Genomic DNA, 18732 nt, shown 5'->3' with positions numbered 1-18732 from the left:
AGACTGTAGTAGGCCCCTCACTGCCAGGCCAGCACAGAGCCACACTCACCACAATGTGTGAGTGAAGGGGCCAGGGGGGTGACACCAGACAAGCTCACTGGGCAGCCCAAAGGGACCACCACAACGCCCTATCTCCCACAAGAGTCCCCCATGCCCTGCTGAGAAACCTACCCTCTCTCCCACATCTTAATGAACCCTCAAACAAACAGTGTGCACACAAACCCGCAATGGTTAACTGCAGGTAATACAGGGAATGGCTCCTCTGAATAGAATATAAGTCTTTCCATTCGTAGACCGCCCTGTTAAGAGGGTGGAGGGGTGACACGGTGCCACAATGCCATAAGCTGTGTGGTAACTGGCACAGACCTTGTATGTACATGCCCTTTAATGCTGTTGGCACCCTGCTGTACCCCAGTCACATCTACAGTACTGTGTGTTGCTGAGCCACTGGCACATTGTCCTCAATGGGAGACTCCAGGCCTGTAAAGTAACTCACTCACTGACACTATCACATTGCCAGAAACTGTCAACCATCAGACGAAACATGTAACCAGTCAGTCAGCTGCAGTTAACATCTGATAGCCCAATAATAAAACATTGACTTCTGATATAAACCAAAACACATGCAAATTAAAACTTTAAACACTTCATATGAAGATCTTAGCAGCACAGCAGAGACATACAGTAAATAGCCTACCCGCAACCCCCCTGGGGAAAGGCCTATACCTCTGCTATTTAAGGTGATTGTGGCTGTATTTTTTGTAGAGCAGTAAGCCTATGCAGATAATAACAGACAAGGCCTCTAACACAGCCAAAAACGAATACGTAAGTCATAGGAGCACGATACATGGTGCTTGTGACTTTCATAAKGCCGGATAGAAAAACACACCTTTTTGGAGGATCAACATGTCCAACTCCCGGCGGTTTTCTTTCGCTAACAAGTCGCAGACACAGTGTTTTTCTATAGGGACGTGTCGGATGCCAACATATTTTCTCCATAAAGCCAACGCTGCCGAAGATGTAAGGCGCAGATAAAGTGCATGGAAAGCATTATGGGACTGTGAGATTTACAGAACTGGAGTCAGGGAGGAATGTCTCTGCCCCGTCGCCTTCCAAGAACAACAACACACCGCGTGCCCGCCTTACCAGAAYCGGGCGCTTTTCGCGTCTCGGGTGGGTTGGTGCGTGTGAGGGGTACGTTAACGTTTTTCAACAGGACAGCCTGGGCCTATACAGTGAAGCTAAACACTGTGCTTTGTATTGCGGCCCGTGGCACAAATCAACAGTGAACAGCTCTTGGCAGTCAAAGTGGCAGCGCAAAAACGATKATGAAAATAATATTTGTCCATAAAAGTTAATTTAACACCAGGCTCTGTGCCTCTAATATAAACATGTTCTTCATCAGGAGCCATGGGATGCGAAAGGCCAGATAATGACTATGAATGGCATTTTGTTTCTTCAAGACGACAGTATAAATCCACTTTAGACTGTCTGGCTCTATTAAACTAAACTGGACTCAACATAATTCAACTCTATTCAGTAMAGAGAAGTGTGTAGGTTTTTAAGATGGCCTGCTATCCCCTAATGTTGCCTTCCCATCAGCAACCTGATGTCCCATTCTAGGGCTAAGGTAACCAGAGGGTTGCAGGTTTAAAGCCCAGTTGGGACATCACTATGTACTTTTGAGTAAYATACTTTGCTAGGGTAAATATTTATCCAGCTGTATAAATGGGTGTTGTGTGGAACGTGTAAACTGTGCTGGCGCTGCCCTGGACAAGGTCTAATGCCAGGTACAGATATAATAATACCTTACTGTGCTCTGAGATACCAGTCAGTCACTATGCTAACAGACATGAATTGTGAAATATGGGAAAATATATTTTTTCTATTGGATTCTTGTGACAGATAAACAGATAAACACATAAACAAGACATTCAGTTCTAAAGAACAAGGGTATTGGCTGAACAATTGTCTTAAGTGCATTTAATATTGTTTGGTAAAAAAAAAATCCTTTCAACCACTTGCTCAAAAACATAATTTAACACAATTTCATATGGCCATATAGTAACCAGYCACATGTCATCTCTCAGGGGACAAGGCCATCGCAGATCATGGTGACTGGCTCCCCCTGTTGGTCTTCTGGTTCCTGCCTCCCTGTTCTCCCCCGGAGCAGAGCAGAGACTGGAACACAGCACGGGCTTAACATTTCGGACACACAACCCCTCCCTCACACAAATGACACAATTACCCTAATACACTATACCAACCTCCCCCCTAATGAATGTGTGGTCTGACTCTAAATGATAGCCAGCCTTGTTTTAGTCAGACAGAGACACAGGCAGACAGACACACACACACACAGCTCCAGTCCATCCATCTGTTTACGTCTGGGTGGATTTCCTCTGTGTGAGTTATGAGMAGAGACTGTGTGGCAATGCTATTCAGTTAAAAAAGAGAATGTCTGGGAGTGAAACACAATACTTTAATGATCTGGAGGGCACCCAACTGTACGCCCCCACACGTCTTCCTGCTTGCACAACTTTGGGAATTATCTGCGAGTAGAATTGACTTGTTTGTGCAATGGAACAGAAGAGAATAAGAAGCAGACAGGCTCCAAAACATGAAGCTGGAGGCTGATTTTGAAGGCGTCTTCAGGGGGGAAGGAGGGGTTGGACATTCATTCCACTATAGTGAAAACTATGAAGAGGTCAATTAGTTAAACAAAAAACTGGTCTTAGTCCAGCTCCTCTATCTACCATCAATAACACATACTGTAACCAGTGGTGGAAAAAGRAGACATACCTTAAAACCTCTTAAGGATTACAACCCTTTTTTTTTCAAATRTTTGCCTAAAATGACATACCCAAATCTAACTGCCTGTAGTTCTGGCCCTAAAGCAAGGATATGCATATTCTTGGTACCATTTGAAAGGAAACACTTTGAACTTTGTGGAAATGTGAAAGGAATGTAGGAGAATATAACACAATAGATCTGGTAAAAAATAAGAAAAAAACCAACCGTTCTTTTGTATTTTTTTGTACCATCATCTTTGAAACGCAAGAGAAAGTCCATAATGTATTATTCCAGCCCAGGTGCAATTTATATGTCCACTAGATGGCAGCAGTGTATGTGCAAAGTTTTAGACATCCAATGAACCATTGCATTTCTGTTAAAAATGTTGTATCAAGACTGCCCAAATGTCCCTAATATGTTTATTAATAACTTTGTTCAAAATTATGCACTCTCCTCAAACAATAGCATGGAATTCTTTCACTGTAATAGCTACTGTAAATTGGACAATGCAGTTTGCTTAAAATTCTTGTTAACCTTTCTGCCAATATCAGATATGTCTACGTCCTGGGAAATTGTTTTGTTACTTACAACCTCATGCTAATCGCATTAGCCTACGTTAGCGCAACCATCCCGTGGAAGGGACACCGATCCCAAATAAGTTTTAAATAGAAAGTTACTCAAGTAAAAAGTCACCAAGTAAAATACTACTTGAGCAAAAGAAAGTATTTTGGTTCTAATTATACTTAAGTATAAAAAGTTAACATAATTGCAAAAATATACTTAAGTATCAAACAGTAAAAGTATAAATAATTTAAAATTCCTTATATTAAGCAAAGCAGACAGCACCATTTTCTTGTTTATATATATTTTTTTACAGATAGCCAGGAGCACATTCCAACACTCAGTATTTGCAAAAGATGCATGTGTTTAGTGAGTCCYCCAGATCAGAGGCAGTAGGGGTGACCATGTGTTCTCTTGATAAGTGTGTGAATTGAACCATTTTCCTGTCCTGCTAAACATTCAATATGTAATGACTACTAAATATTTATGGAGTAAAAAGCACAATATTTTCTTTAGGAATGTAAGGAAGTAAGTAGTCCAAAAATATAAAATAGTAAAGTACAYATACCCGCAAAAACAACTTAAGTCAAAATACTTTAAAGTATTACTTATGTACTTTACACCACTGAACATAGCACTAGGTCATTAGTCCAGTGGGGTGTTCCAGAAAGCAGGATCATTAAGTTAGCCAGCTAACTATGGTAAGCAGTTAAATATATCTTGATTGTCTGATTCATTTAGGAAGCTTAACTTGTCTTGAATATGGGATGTTGATTAATAAGTAAATTATAGCATGCCAATTCCAAATCTATATTCCTCAAAAATAGGGTTATTTTTTGCATTTTTAGGACAGTTAGCTGGCTAACTCATTGATCCTCTTTTCTGGAACAACCCCCAGGCAAATCACACCCACAAACCAGTGCCAATAATAGGTTTATTTCAATAATGTCAATATTGTTTAAAAAAAAAAAAAGCCATGACATAGCCTGGATCTTTTCTTCTGAAATTGACATACACATGTCGTATTTGCAGTGATTTTTAAAACCGTCTGAGCAGGAGAAAACAAATAAAGGCCAGAGGAGATGTCTTCTAGTACTAAAACCCAAGCAGGTAAAAAAGGCTTACACCACCCCCCAATTCAAACCAACCAATGAATGTATACAATTTACACATTGAACTCTGAATAATCAAAACAAATATTTACAAATCCTTTTATCAAATTTGTACTACAACAAATGTCCGAAAGGATGGCAAAGGGGAGAAAAAACAAAAACGATACATATTTTGGCTTTAGCCACACTAAAGCATTTTGAAACTGACAGAATACACTCACTACCTTTGAAAGCATTCTAAATAATGAGAAAATGAAATCTTAAATGATAGTCATAACATTACCAGTCTCCTCGCCCCGATGCCTATTCTCATAAATATCTTTAGTGTCACCATTTCTGATGGCTGATCAGGGTTCTTCTGTATGCGATAGAAAGATGGCGAGTGTGTTTTTGTTACTTCACTAGTTTAGATAACAGGAGTCATTCAATCCACAGTGAGACCCGAATAAAATGTCCCCTTTTCGGTGGCTGAAGTGTAATATAAAAGTACCACTGCTGCCAGCACAACACAAGCTAAACATTTCCCTTCGTACTGTACAGGAGAGAGAAAAAAAATGTTCATTTTGGGCAAAATGAGCATTACTGCCAAGAGTGTCAGTGTCTATATGGAGCAGTGATACGAGTCAGTGTCTATATGGAGCAGTGATACGAGTCAGTGTCTATATGGAGCAGTGATACGAGTCAGTGTCTAATGGAGGCAGTGATACGAGTCAGTGTCTATATGGAGCAGTGAATATGAGGCAATGCTGTGATGAAGGACAGTTTGTATTCCCATACAAGGCTAAAGGTGGTTTTGTTTGCTACATAGTATCTAATATTTCACGCATTTTAGGTTCCCTTGTCTGAGCTGAAAACATCTAAGACCTGGCACAGGTACATCTAAGCCTACTGTAGACTCAGCTCAGGTAGCATAATGTCATGGATGTTTGCACCCATGTGTCCACATACAATGTTATGGAGTAAATGGTATCAGAGCATGTCCAACAGGTAGCCTTACCTGTATATTAGTTATACCAATTGACTCAAGCAACGCAACAGTAAAATGAAGCATATCGCGTGGATATGTCAACTGTGGTTTGGCCTAGCGTCTAATGCAGTACATGCAGTGAAACCTGCCCTCATTTACTCCTAGAGACCAAAAACACTCGAAGCTTTCAACACTGTTAAACCAACTCCTTAGCCAACACAAACAAATCAGTCTTGAATGGTTACTTTCAAGGCAAGCATGAAATGCAAATCAATATTGAACAGACAACAGAAGAAAAAAGAAAAAAAAAACACTTGTGACCATATTCCCGTTGGAAACAGAGTGTCAGCTGGAAGGCCACTTTAGTGTGTGTCGATGGCCCTCCAAAACTGATAAGCTCGGATACACACTAGCCTGCGTCCAATCTGGCAGGTAGCTCGACCGCTCGCCAGTCAGAAACAATCATCAGAACAAAAAGAAAACAAAGTAACAACCAATGGACCTTTGAGCTCATGTACTCAAAAATCTTCTAAAAATAAAAAAGGGAAACGGTAGAACAAGAATTATGCATTAGGTTTTGCTTTAAATGAGTGAAGGAAAGGTAGTCCATAGTTCTTTCTCGTTCGGAACAGACCAGTCCCAGTGCCGGGGGGGGGGGGGGGGGGGGATAGCCCTATTTGACCAGCCTCTTGGCCACGTCTTGGTAGGCGATCTCAACTCTTTGTCGCTGGGGCAGGTGTTTGGTGAACTCCTCACACGTATAGACGTTCTGCAGGTACTGCCAGATGCCCGTCATATCCTTGGGAATGTCAAAGCCTCTGTACTTCTTGGTCACCACCTGTGGATGGAGGTGGACATTAACTTACTTCATCAGTCTCAGAACAAACGTCTAGAGAACGCATCCCTCTACAGGCCAAAAGTGGTACAACATGACTTGGTAGCAGWATGGCATATGCTACCAAGATTCCCATACATAAGATGTTTTGCAAACACCAGCATTCCAGCATTGTGCTACCTTATCAGCAAAGGTAGCTTTGATAAGTGATCACTATAATAGTCGGTCAGYCTCACTTGGGGAATAARGGCGCCGAGGAGATGGCWGACGTTTTACGGGCTCCTAACCAATTCTGTACGTKAGCATTTCACGGTAAGGGCTACACCGGTTGTATTCGGCGCTTGTGACAAATAAAAATAGATTATGGGTGACGATTTGGCAGTAATTTTTTTTWGAGTTGGAAAATGTATGATAGCAGTGCAGTATTTGGAACAATCTCTGGTTATCACGCTTTCTTCCCTCCATCCCATTKATTTCCCCCATATGGATTTTACCCTATGACAAACAATGTCAGTAGCCTATACCAGGGTTTCCCAAAGTCAGTCCTACCAGGGTTTCCCCCCCCCCCCCACTCTAGCACTACACAGCTGATTCAAATAATCAAAGATTGATAAGTTGGTTATTTGAGTCAGCTGTGTAATGCTAGGGCAAAAACCAAAATGTGGGGGGGCGCAGGACCGAGTTTCTGAAATGCACACACACACGATAACATACGCACTATACACACGTACACAGATTTATCGTTGTAGATATGTGGTAGTGGAGTATGGGCCTGAGGGCACACAATTAGTGTGTTGTGAATTCTGTAATGAATGTATTGTAATGTTTTTAAACTGCCTTAATTTTGCCGGACCCCAGGGAGAGTAGCTGCTGCCAAAGCAGCAGCTAATGGGGATCCATTATAAATACAAATATAAGGAAATAAGTCAATTGAAATAAATTCATTAGGCCCTAATCTATGGATTTCACATGACTGGGCAGGGGTGCAGCCATGGGTGGGCATAGGCCCACCCACTGGAGAGCCAGMCCCAGCCAAATATATATTGTTTTTCCCCACAAAGTGGCTTTATAACAGACAGAAACCTCCCCCCCCCCCATCTGGAAGAAGCCGGATGTGGAGGTCCTGGGCTGMTGTGGTTACACGTGGTCTGCAGTTGTGAGGCCGGTTGGACGTACTGCCACATTCTCTAAAACGACATTGGAGGCAGCTTATAGAAGCYAAATTAACATAKATTCTCTYGCAACAGCTCTCAGCTRTCTCTCACACACACTCCTGGCTCATTTGGTTGTATATTCTACATCACTATGAACTTAAGATATTGGGCATACTACAATTATATTTAATACAGGTGTGGTCATGATCCAACAAGACCKCATTTAGTTGTTTGGTGGCCATATTGGAAAAATACTTGTGTGATTGTGTGAAGCCTGGGATGGCTGTGTATCTACAAACCTTTTTTAATAGAAATAAAAAACTGTTTTAGCAGTGTGTGTGAAATGTGGTGCCTCGATCACCAAAGTTGCAACACAAAAACATAWCTGCCCCACTACATGGAATTCTATGGCTAAGCTTAAATTATTCTGTCAGTGGCATAATATGGGTGATTTTTAAATAYTTATAGCTGTGGCTTTCAAAGTTGGTTATATTTTCAGAATCACTTGTCAAACAATGTATCAAGGGTTCCTTTTTAAAGCAATGTATACTGGTAARTCTGATATGTACCCTAGAGGTCAAAGGTCAAAGTTCTGTTGACCTGAACATTCAGAAAAATTGGTCTGATGGATAGCTGTGAATCAAAACTTTCCAATTACACATGGTTAAAAAGGGTACACGTGACCAACAACTTCTTGTATACTGACATTGACCGTAATAGGGAAAAACGAATGGGAAGGAGGGAAGAAAGTGATAACCGGAGAAAGCTCCACTTCCCGCAACGACTACCAGACATTTTCCAACTCTAGGACCATAGACCTTCAAAGAACTCACTATGACACATTGTAACCCCAAGTGAGCCCAAAGGCCCAAATTTGGGGGTCTGGCTCATGGACTACATGGACTCTGCTAATGTGTATAGAATATCCTGTTTAATGCCCTCAGTCTCACCTTGACGATGTGCAGCTTGGGCAGGAGGTTGCAGTCAGCCAGTGTCATCTCATCACCGTCCAGGAACTTGCGAGTGGAGATTTTGATGTCCTCGATGCTGTTGTGGTCGATCTCSTCAGGCAGTGGGGAGCGCAGGTACTCATCCAGCTTCTGCAGGGTCTTCAACAGCCCACGCTCCAGACCTACAGCACAACAAGGAACATTCATCATCTCTCATTACACTATCGCAAAGGTCAACTGCATTATAGCATTCACAAACCAGCCTGCCTTGTGTTGAATATTCTGGACCCCTTCCCAAACAGACACTACAAGAAACACACAGCAGAGGGCAGCATTTCATAGCAAGATGGCAGAACTAGAGCTGCCMTGCATAAGTACTTTCACAGACATTCCTCACTGACAGTTTTTAGCATTTTCTTGAGACCCCAAATAAGGCATGGTCCATGCAGGCAACATAGATAGCAGGGGTTGGACTCATTGTGGTTTATTGAGCAAATTCTACTGATTTCATTTGATTGTAGAGTATGTAGCCAGTTGGAGAGTGTGTGACGAGGCATGTGTTTTACATTTTAAAGTCTTATAAAACAGGGCATGCTTATCATTCAGATAGGACTGTCAGCAGTAGTGTTGACATAGCCCAGAAGGAATTCAAAGCCAACCATCACGATGGGTCAATATTACAGCAGGGTGGAGAATAGAAACCATCCAAGATACAGTATCAGTTCATGTCCTTTGGTATGTCATAAAACAGCTGACRCCAGATTAACATGGCATACAGACAGAGAAACATTAGCCAATATGACCGAGGCAAAGCTACAGTATACCATCACCTGGTGTCTTGTACAAATCATGTCTTCCCATGGTCATAACACAATATGATAGGGAAGAGAGGTGTGTTGAGCTCATGTCCATCTCTCTCGGTTGTTTTTACCAGGCTGTTTGGATGGGGTTAAACAATTGTTTTAAAGAGAGCCCAGCCAGGTGACATGGGGGACAGGGGAATGAATGGGCCTGGGGACAGAGAGAGGCCACCCCAGAGAACAAAAGCCCTGTGTTCCCATGTCAGACCCCCACTCTCACCCAGCCACCAATCACATCAGGCTACCACTGTCACTTAGCAACCACAGAACTCTTCCTGCACCACAAGTGTAACTCCATTTCTAAGTATTGCTTGTCCACTGACTTCTGAGTCGTAACCTGGAACTAAAATGTGTATGTATATATATGGGGTTATATATACACACACACACACACACACACATCTATCCATCTATCATGTAGGGATGGTAAGCTCACCCTCGTTGGCATCTGGTTTGGAGTTCTTGATGAAGGCTGAGAACTTGGCAAAGATGTCCATCCCAGCTGTGTTGGACTCCGGGTGTCTGGTGCCAAGCTTGGTGAACCTACACACACACAAACCGATGATACACCTGGTTAGATCTGACAAGCAGAGTGTATACTGTACCGTAGGTATATACTTGTGGAGGCAGTCTGATGTGAAGTGCCTAGTGGGTGTGAAATGCTGTTGCCAACCAGACGACTCACTTGGGTGGGCTGAGGACATCCTCTAGGAACTCCTCGATCTTGTTGACGTCGGTCTTTACCTCCCCATTGAAGGTGATGAAGGGAGGGTGTGTGCCTGGGGCCAGGTTCTGGAGGTCTGCAGGCTTCCTAGGGAGCAGAGAAGAGAGGGGATTTAGTGGGCATGTCACAACGCACTGGTAAATGTTCAAATCAGCCAAATGATTATCTTATACTGTGTTAAGGGATAGCCTGGCAGGTAGGAGCGTTGGGCCAGTAACCGAAAGATTGCTGGATCGAATCCCAGAGGTGACGAGGTAAAAATCGGTCATTCTACCCCTGAGCAAGGCAGTTAACCCACTGTTCCCCAGGGGCCAATGACATGGATGTCGATTAAGGCAGCCCCCCACACCTTTTTGATTCAGAGGGGTTGGGTTAAATGTGGTAAACATTTCAGTTGAATGCATACAGTTGTACAACTGACAAGGTATCCCACTTCCCCTCTCCTTGATGTTGTTGAAATGTCTGTCTTGTTCGTATGGATGACTTCACTGCAAAACCAAGTTTTACCTAGGGATAATAAAGTTTCATACTACAAAACTAAGCCATCATGGATTACTCACTAATCTATCATTTTATATCCCTAAAATCCATCTAGTCTATCTACTCTTTAAAATCATCAATAATCATTAAAGCGTTATTCTGTGTCTCCCAGGGCCCAGTTCCATTGCAGATCAGTGGAATTGGCTGTGGCCAATAGACAGCACACAAATCCCTGTCCCCGTCTCATGCTAGACTGTTCCAGACCACTCTGGCCCTCTACAGTCCTCCCCCCTCACACACCCTGGGTTGGACTTTATTTTCAACAGGGTCGTGTACGCGCGTGTCCATGTGCATTCTTCTGTCCACAGGGCTTTTTTTGCTTTGTTCCAGATGTCTCTGGGAGGTGAGATATGATGAACACACAGAACATAATGAGTGAGTGATGAATGACCAATCAACAGCACATAGCCTAGAGTCATGTTCCATAATCATCCACACAAAAATACATAATTACAAAGTAAAAAAGCAGAAAGAAAAACAATTATTGTGTCTGCTAATTARCAGGGTTGTCATGTCTGAGCAAAATTGACCAAAAAAAGTGAGGCGCAAATTCCCTTTGATGCAGAGAACAGCCTACCACTAATCTAGCCATAGAAACCGCTTCACACGCAGGCCATGTCACCATGCAATGGTATGTGCAAAATACAGTYGTTACGGTCTCCCTACAAGGGGAGCTGTGCAACAGACTCGTAAGACCAACTAGTCACAGGGGCACCAAAACAGGAAGTGACCTCAATCCTTTGGCATGAGCACAGGAAGCACCCTCGCCCCATGGCAACATTAAGGAACAGTGGAAGGGGGTAAGTGTACCCTCAAAAAGATCAATAAAAATGCATTCATGTGTTATTCAAATTCAGCCAAAAAGGCTTTTTGAATAGTTTTCCAAAGCAAGGTCATAACATTAAGGTTAGAAATTGTACTGTCCTTAAGTTCCATACAGCAATAAAACAGGATTAAATAAGACAATTTTGTGCAATACTTTGCTTCGTTCTGTTGACTGGAGAGTGACCACACTACTGTGTGGAAAAAGTGAAGCCTTTATCAGTCATTTTTTTAAAAAGGCCAACGCAGTATGTGGTCAGAACTGAACAAAGACATGTTTGACAAAAGAGGGGAAAACAGACACTTAAGTGGGCGGACATCCTCCACTGCCTTTTACAAGAGCTCTGGAAGCTTGTTTCGTCTTACACACCCTCACACACAGTTCTAGATACATATGCAAATACATTCACAGATAGCCAAAGACAACTTCCCTGTGCTTCCAAATGTAAAAGAGAAGGTTGCTCTGTGTACTACCCAGTCTTGTTTTGTTTCCAACTCCAGATTACCCGCCGGACCAACCCTGGCAGAGGTAGCAGTGTTTGAGCTCTCAGGAGAAGAGATGCTAAGCGATGCATAAGTATCCGCATGGCTGAGCTATACCCTCTACAACACTTCAGAGSCTCCTGTATACTATACTGTCAGTCAGACAGCAATGATTTAAGGCACATGGAAATCAAGTCCATTACTATATCTGAAAATAATCACACATACTGTATGGCAATAGCCCTGGCCTGGGAAGAGGAAAAACAAAATCAGGAAGTGTTCAGATGATGCATTGAGGAATATAATGGTTGTGCAAGGAGCTGCCAGGCAGCCTTCTACAGAACATTTACTGCACTTTCAGCCAAGACTAAATAGACTTCAAATGACTTTGGGAGGGGAAGCTGATCCTTTTAGATTCTACTTTGATTTTAGAGTAAGAAAAATACAATTTACCCGCAAATCTAGGGAGGAAGTGAGCACAACCTCAAATAGCCTCTCCAGAATGCAGCTTGTTTATTTTCCAGATTTCTCCGGTTGGGAAAGGTCATGGGAAAAACAAATAAGCAGTAAGGGTGGTGAAAATGTTTGATGTGGGGTTGGATCAGAGTGTTAGTGGAGAGCCCAGAAAAGCTCTGAGAGACAGAGAGCGAGAGAGAGAGAGAGAGAGAGAGAGAGCATTCCCCTGGCTCTCCAGGAGCAGAGGAAGTGTAGAAGGCTGACCCCTTCTGGGGGAATGAGCTAGCTAGCGTGACGTGGTGGTGGAGTGAGCGAGAAGGCTAGTGTAACGTGGTGGTGTGTATTCTCCCTCACCTCTTCAGGTCCACTGTGGTGACGTTGAACACCACTCCCTTTAGCCACAGGATCATGAAGAGTCTCTGTGAGAACGGACAGTTCCCGATGCTCTCGCCATCACTTCCCGCCTGAGAGAGATAGGGAAGAAGGTCAGATTACATCAGCATTATTTACAGACAATGGATGACACTCYCATGACATTGTGTTTGTATGATAGGCTCCTGTAAAACCAAATAAAATGCACCAGGCTTAATCGATTAGAGAAGTGGTTCTCAAACTTGACCCACAACCCCCCCAAAAAAGTGGTTCAAACCTCARAATCACCGCACACGCAAACAATCTCTGCGCAAATGTAGCCRGTCATAACTAACGGGGATGCATTTTCAAAAAGCAAGATAAAGAAAGACTGTTTTACACCTGCATTTTGAGCTGAATGTAATTCATGTTTGCAGCCAATATCAACTAGGGATGTCACTTCTCTGGAGTCCAGAGCAGGATCAGACAGAAAGCACGGTCTGTCTGTAGCCTTTTTCTTCCTCACAAATAATACATTCACCAGAATGTTTACGTCTTCATCCCATAATTATTGAAGGCAGTGTGATGTTACAGACATCTTTAGACATATGTGAATTATGAAAATGATCAATGAAAAAGTGGCAGGTACCCCATTGTTCTGGTAAAGATGCATCTGTAGCAGACTGAAACGAGTGCTTTCTGGTCACTAATCTGGATAACAGTCAAGATACGGTTCTGAACCACAGATGTGGTTTTTTACATGAATTTGGTGCAGTACCGTAGTTCAATGTTATTAGCCAGATCGAATAGGCAAAGGTATGAATATAAAACAAATATACAATGAGTGTACAAAACATTATGAACACCTGTTCTATCATGAAAGACCGACTAGGTGAATCCAGGTGAAAGCTATGATCCCTTATTGTTCACCTGTTAAATCCACTTCAAAATCAGTGTAGAAGTAGAGGAGACAGGTTAAATAKGGATTTTTAAGCCTTGAGACAATTGAGACATGGATTGTGTGTCATTCAGAGGGTGAATGGGCAAGACAAAAGATTTAAGTACCTTTGTACGGGGTATAGTAGGTGCCAGGCGTACCAGTTTGAGTGCTCCAAAAACTGCCACGCTGCTTGATTTTTCACTAACAGTTTCCAGAGTTCATGCCCCAATTTAGGCTGTTCTGAGGGCAAAAACAGGGTGCAACMCAATAATAAGGTGTTCCTAATGTTTTGTATGCTCAGTGTATAAAGCCTATTAAAATACTATGTTTCACACTCAGGACCCCCAGTTTGATAACCACTGGAATAGAGGCAGAGAATCAAAAATGACTGACAGATCTAAATGAGTCTTGTAAGCAGGGTCCCAATAAAGTCAAGGTTGAGCCTTAAATGCAGAAGGGTCTTGGAACACTGATATTATCAGACCTCGARTGTACAATTTCCAATGACCAGTGGTGTTTTACTACACTGACCCAGCACAGGTCTATTTTGAGCAGAAAATGATTCTTCCACACAGTTGAGAGACTAGTTCCCTGACACCCAGAGAGCAGGCTGACCTTTGTCTCAAACACTTTAGCACACTTCCACAGCAGCCTCCATTCTTCCACACTGGCAGTCAGCCAAGTGGAACACAAACCCCAGATGTGACTAAGACGAAGCAGGACAGCGTCCTTGCGTTTCATTAGACCATGTATTTGAGTGGGAGGGGAAGGAGGATATGTCTGACAGTGCTTTATCAGCCTGCTTGTCCTTCACATATTTTGAGTTGTAAAACAACATTTAGTTCTTAGAAGAACTGTTATCAGACCATCCCTGGACATGGGGGGAAAACAAGTAGAGATCCACCACCACCCAGGGGCTTTTCCCTTCCTCAAATAGATCTGTTACTTTTACCTCCACTGAAAGACAAACTACTACTGTGCATTGGAAGAATGTACACACAGACCTCCAGTCCAAGCAGTAAAAAGGAGGCAGTGAGCGGAATATACTAAACACTCCACTGGCAGACAGTGTCCTATAACACACACCAGATATATCTCCAGCTACCATTGCTAGCAAACACTCCCCCCTCACCCCCTCCTCAAGTGGTTCCATATCAATAGGGCTCTTCAGTACAGGCAAATGCCAGTATCCAGCTTAGAGTGAGTGAGTGGGGTAATAGATGTGGGAGAGAAGAAGAGACGGGATCCCAAGGAGTTTAATGCAACTAACCTCTCCTCATGTAATATTAATATGTTACACGTGTACAGTAATTACTAAATTAGGAAAGTGGGTAAGACTTAATTTGGATAGTTTGTAGAACATCTACAGATGGACTATCAGTAACATTTTAACTAACCCTAACCTTTATCCTAACCCCAAACGTAACACTTAGCCTAGCCCTTATTCTAAATGTATCCTTACCCCAAACATAACACTTAGCCCTTATTCTAAATTTATCCTTACCCCAAACGTAACACTTAGCCTAGCCCTTATTCTAAACCGTAACCTGATCAAGCAGTTGCTTATCAACAGATTGTCTATCCAAGTAAAGTGTAACTGGAAAGTGAAATTAAAATACTCATGAGTAAAGATCTTGTGTAAGCAAACATAGTATAGCTAGAAAAGCCAGTAGCCTTTGATTTCACTCTAGTAAATAGAGTATTTTCAGTTAATGCCAGCTCATTCTGAGTTTGTGCTTTGATTTCTGGCATTGACAGCGATACCATACTACTCGCATCATCTTGCTACTCTCATTATTGATCGCTCTACAACTATTTTCTGACATCAGTCCAACTTCATTATGTTATTTCCTCTTAAGCGGATCAACTCAAGCAGTCGCAGCCCCTTTCACATGGTCCGAATCTTCCCCCTTCCCAGATTTACACAACTGGTTATGGAGTGCTCCATAGAGACAGTGAGCTCAGAGGAAGGCCATTCTCAGAGCCAGTTCATTCTGAAGAATGCCCAGTATTCATCCATTCAGAAGGGCAGGGACTGAAGGTCATCGGAGCATTGACAAAAGGAATTTCTTCCCTTTCCAACTTTAACAAGTCTTCACTAAACTGAATGGTTGCACATTCCCTCTTGGATCTGTGTACTTTTCAGCCACTTTGTATCTGTCGATATCCTCTCGCCTATCCATCCTCTTCATATTTCTTTCTCTTGTGCCCTCTCTCCCTCTGACCAGCGCAGAGAGTATCTTGAGGAAATCTCCTCTCAGATTCAGCCCCATTCCAACAAAGACATGCATACACTAATTAAAATAGCATACCACAGACTTGAGTTATGGACTGACGGACCTGTGCCGAGATCGGGCTTTCTGGAACATGAATAAAATCGTATTACTTCACATGGATCCTACGWCAAAAACACGTAGCCAAAAATATAAAATATATTTATTTTAGTTTTTTTTTGGCCTAAAGTTATGCTGTGAATGAATAGGGGACTTTCCAGACWATTCCAGGCAGTGTGTCCAGCTAGCAGCACCCTGCTGTTTCGCTCCCTCTTTGGTGTGGAGGTCCGGTGTGTTCTCTCCGTTTGATCTGCCTGCTGCTAGAGGCTGGAGTTGCTGTTCTGTTCTTCAATATCTCAAAAAGGTTGTATTCGATCACAGCCTTTGTTCAATGTCCCCTCCTTTTGATTCCATTACTGTCCTGTGTATGAAAGGTTTGCTATCAAATCGTCGTATTGCTCTGTTTGAAACCTCAGGTAATTGTTAGCTATCAAGAGTCCAGAGAGATTAATTATTGTTGGTTAATGTGTCAGGGGCAGGAATGACAGTATGACATGGTGACTGTTCCCATGACGATGGAGGACAGACTCGCATGACAAGCAGTCCATAATAAAGAGGTGATTATCATTTCAGTAGTTTCCATGTGAACGGCATCTGAGAATAAAATGCTAAGTAGACATAAGACATGGATTTCAGCCATGTTTAGAATACAGTGCCTTTCCCCCCTCATCAATCTAACACAATACCCCATAATGACAAAGAAAACAGGTTTAGAAATGTTTGCCAATTTATTAAAAATAAAACTGAAATATTACATTCACATATGTATTCAGACCCTTTACTCAGTACTTTGTTGAAGCACCTTTGGCAGCGATTACAGCATCAAGTTTGATTGGTTATGACGCTACAAGCTCGGCACACCTGTATTTGGGGAGTTTCTCCCATTCTTCTCAAGCGCTGTCAGGTTGGATGGGGAGCGTTGCTGCACAGCTATTTTCATGTCTCTCCAGAGATGTTCAATCGGGTTCAAGTTCGGGCTCTGGCTGGGCCACTCAAGGACATTCAGAAACTTGTCCGAACCCACTCCTGCGTTGTCTTGGCTATGTAGGGGTCGTTGTTCTGTTGGAAGGTGAACCTCTGCCCCCAGTCTGAGGTCCTGAGCCCTCGAGCAGGTTTTCATCAAGAATCTCTGTACTTTGCTCCGTTCATCTTTCCCTCGATCCTGACTAGTCTCCCAGTCCCTGCCACTGAAAAACATCACCACAGCATGATGCTGCCACCACGCTTCACAGTAGGGATGGCGCCAGGTTTCCTCCAGACGTGACACTTGGCATTCAGGCCAAAGAGTTCAATCTTGGTTTCATCAGACCAGAGAATCTTGTTTCTTAGGGTTTTAGAGTCTTCAGGTGCAGTTTGGCAAACTCCAWGCGGGCTGGCATGTGCCTTTTACTGAGGAGTGGCTTCGGTCTGTCCACTCTACCATAAAGGCCTGATTGGCGGAGTGCTGCAGAGTCCACAGAGGAACTCTGGAGCTCTGTCAGAGTGACCATCGGGCTCTTGGTCACCTCCCTGAACAAGGCCCTTCGTCCCCGATTGCTCTAGGAAGAGTCTTGGTGGTTCTAAACTTTTTACATTTAAGAATGATGGAGGCCAGTGTTCTTGGAGACCTTCAATGCTGCAGACATTTTTTGGTACCCTTCCCCAGATCTGTGCCTCGACACAATCCTGTCTCAGGGGCTTTACAATTGCTTTGACCTCATGGCTTGGTTTTTCCTCTGACTGTGGGACCTAACATAGACAGGTGTGCCTTTCCAAATCATGTCCAATCAATTGCATTTACCACAGGTGGACTCCAATCAAGTTGTACAAACATCAAGGATGATCAACGGAAACACGATGCACCTGAGCTCAATTTCCAGTCTAATAGCAAAGGGTCTGAATACTTATGTAAATAGGTATCTGTTTAAACAATTTAATACATGTCTAAAAACCTGTTTTTCGCTTTGTCATTATGGGGTATTGTGTGTTGATTGCTGAGGAAATCTTTTTATTTAATTTTAGAATAAAGCATTGACGTAACAAAATGTGGAAAAAGTCAAGGGGTCTGAATACTTTCCAAATGCTCTGTATGAATGGAGTAAGCAGCAGCTTTAGGGGTGAGCTCAAACAAAGCCAGTGCTCAGATGGCCAGCCACAGTAGAACAYATGAGAAAATATCAGTCAGAACATGGCAGGGATCTTGTCCACTGGAGGCTGCAGACTGCTAAAGCAGACATCAAAAACAGGCCTCGGTCTGATCTTCCAGGTACACATCAGAGCTGCAGAGAGCCAAGCCCTAGTCTGTTACTGCCACAAACTCCCTGCAGCCCTGCCTTCTCTGAGATGGAGGTTGGGAGGGAGAGAGAAATGGTAGAGAATAAGGGAAGACAGAAATAGACTGGTGGAATTAGCATAAATCTAGTTAAGGAGAAAGGGAGACAAAAATAATAGATTGAGTGTGTGAAAAGGGTCTAGGGGAAAAACAAGCAGAGCGCAAGCCAACCAAGCATTATTAGCGGGCTGCTTGGTGTTCTCCTCACCACCCCCCCCCCCCCCCCCCATCCTGGGCCCCTCACTAGGGGCAGGGGGTAGAAACTAGTCCGGAAATGAGGATGCTTGTAGCGGTGCATTTCTGCTGTACGTCCCCCTCGGACACAGCTGTATCTTCAACACACAAAGAAACAGTCTTAAGACATACGAAGAAGCTGATTTACAGTGAAGTCGTGTAGATATTCACAAAGCAACAGAAAAAAGGGTTGAGGACATTCAAATCAATAAGATTACTTATTATTTAAAAATATATATTTATGAGCTACAAACTTTAAAATACAAGCCATCCGATTTTGGTGTATTTGACAGACACAGTAGCTGT

General features: G+C 42.9%; 1 protein-coding gene across 1 annotated transcript in view; it reads right to left on the bottom strand.

Moving 5' to 3' along the window:
• Positions 1–3881: 3881 nt before the first annotated feature.
• Positions 3882–18732, bottom strand: part of LOC111963185 (chloride intracellular channel protein 4-like) — a 29088-nt gene continuing 14237 nt past the window's right edge. The window contains exons 2-6 of the mRNA XM_023986461.2: positions 12612–12721; positions 9918–10043; positions 9669–9775; positions 8373–8554; positions 3882–6271 (exon numbers count right to left, since the gene is read on the bottom strand). Of these exons, the coding sequence (XP_023842229.1) occupies positions 6107–6271; positions 8373–8554; positions 9669–9775; positions 9918–10043; positions 12612–12721 (690 nt within the window). The 3' untranslated portion in view covers positions 3882–6106. The remainder of the gene's footprint in view (positions 6272–8372; positions 8555–9668; positions 9776–9917; positions 10044–12611; positions 12722–18732) is intronic.

The sequence above is a fragment of the Salvelinus sp. IW2-2015 genome, linkage group LG4q.2, assembly GCF_002910315.2.
Source record: "Salvelinus sp. IW2-2015 linkage group LG4q.2, ASM291031v2, whole genome shotgun sequence".
Classification (NCBI taxonomy): domain Eukaryota; kingdom Metazoa; phylum Chordata; class Actinopteri; order Salmoniformes; family Salmonidae; genus Salvelinus; species Salvelinus sp. IW2-2015.
The sequence above is the reverse complement of the archived record's forward strand: the minus strand, read 5'-3'. Positions and strand labels throughout refer to the sequence as shown.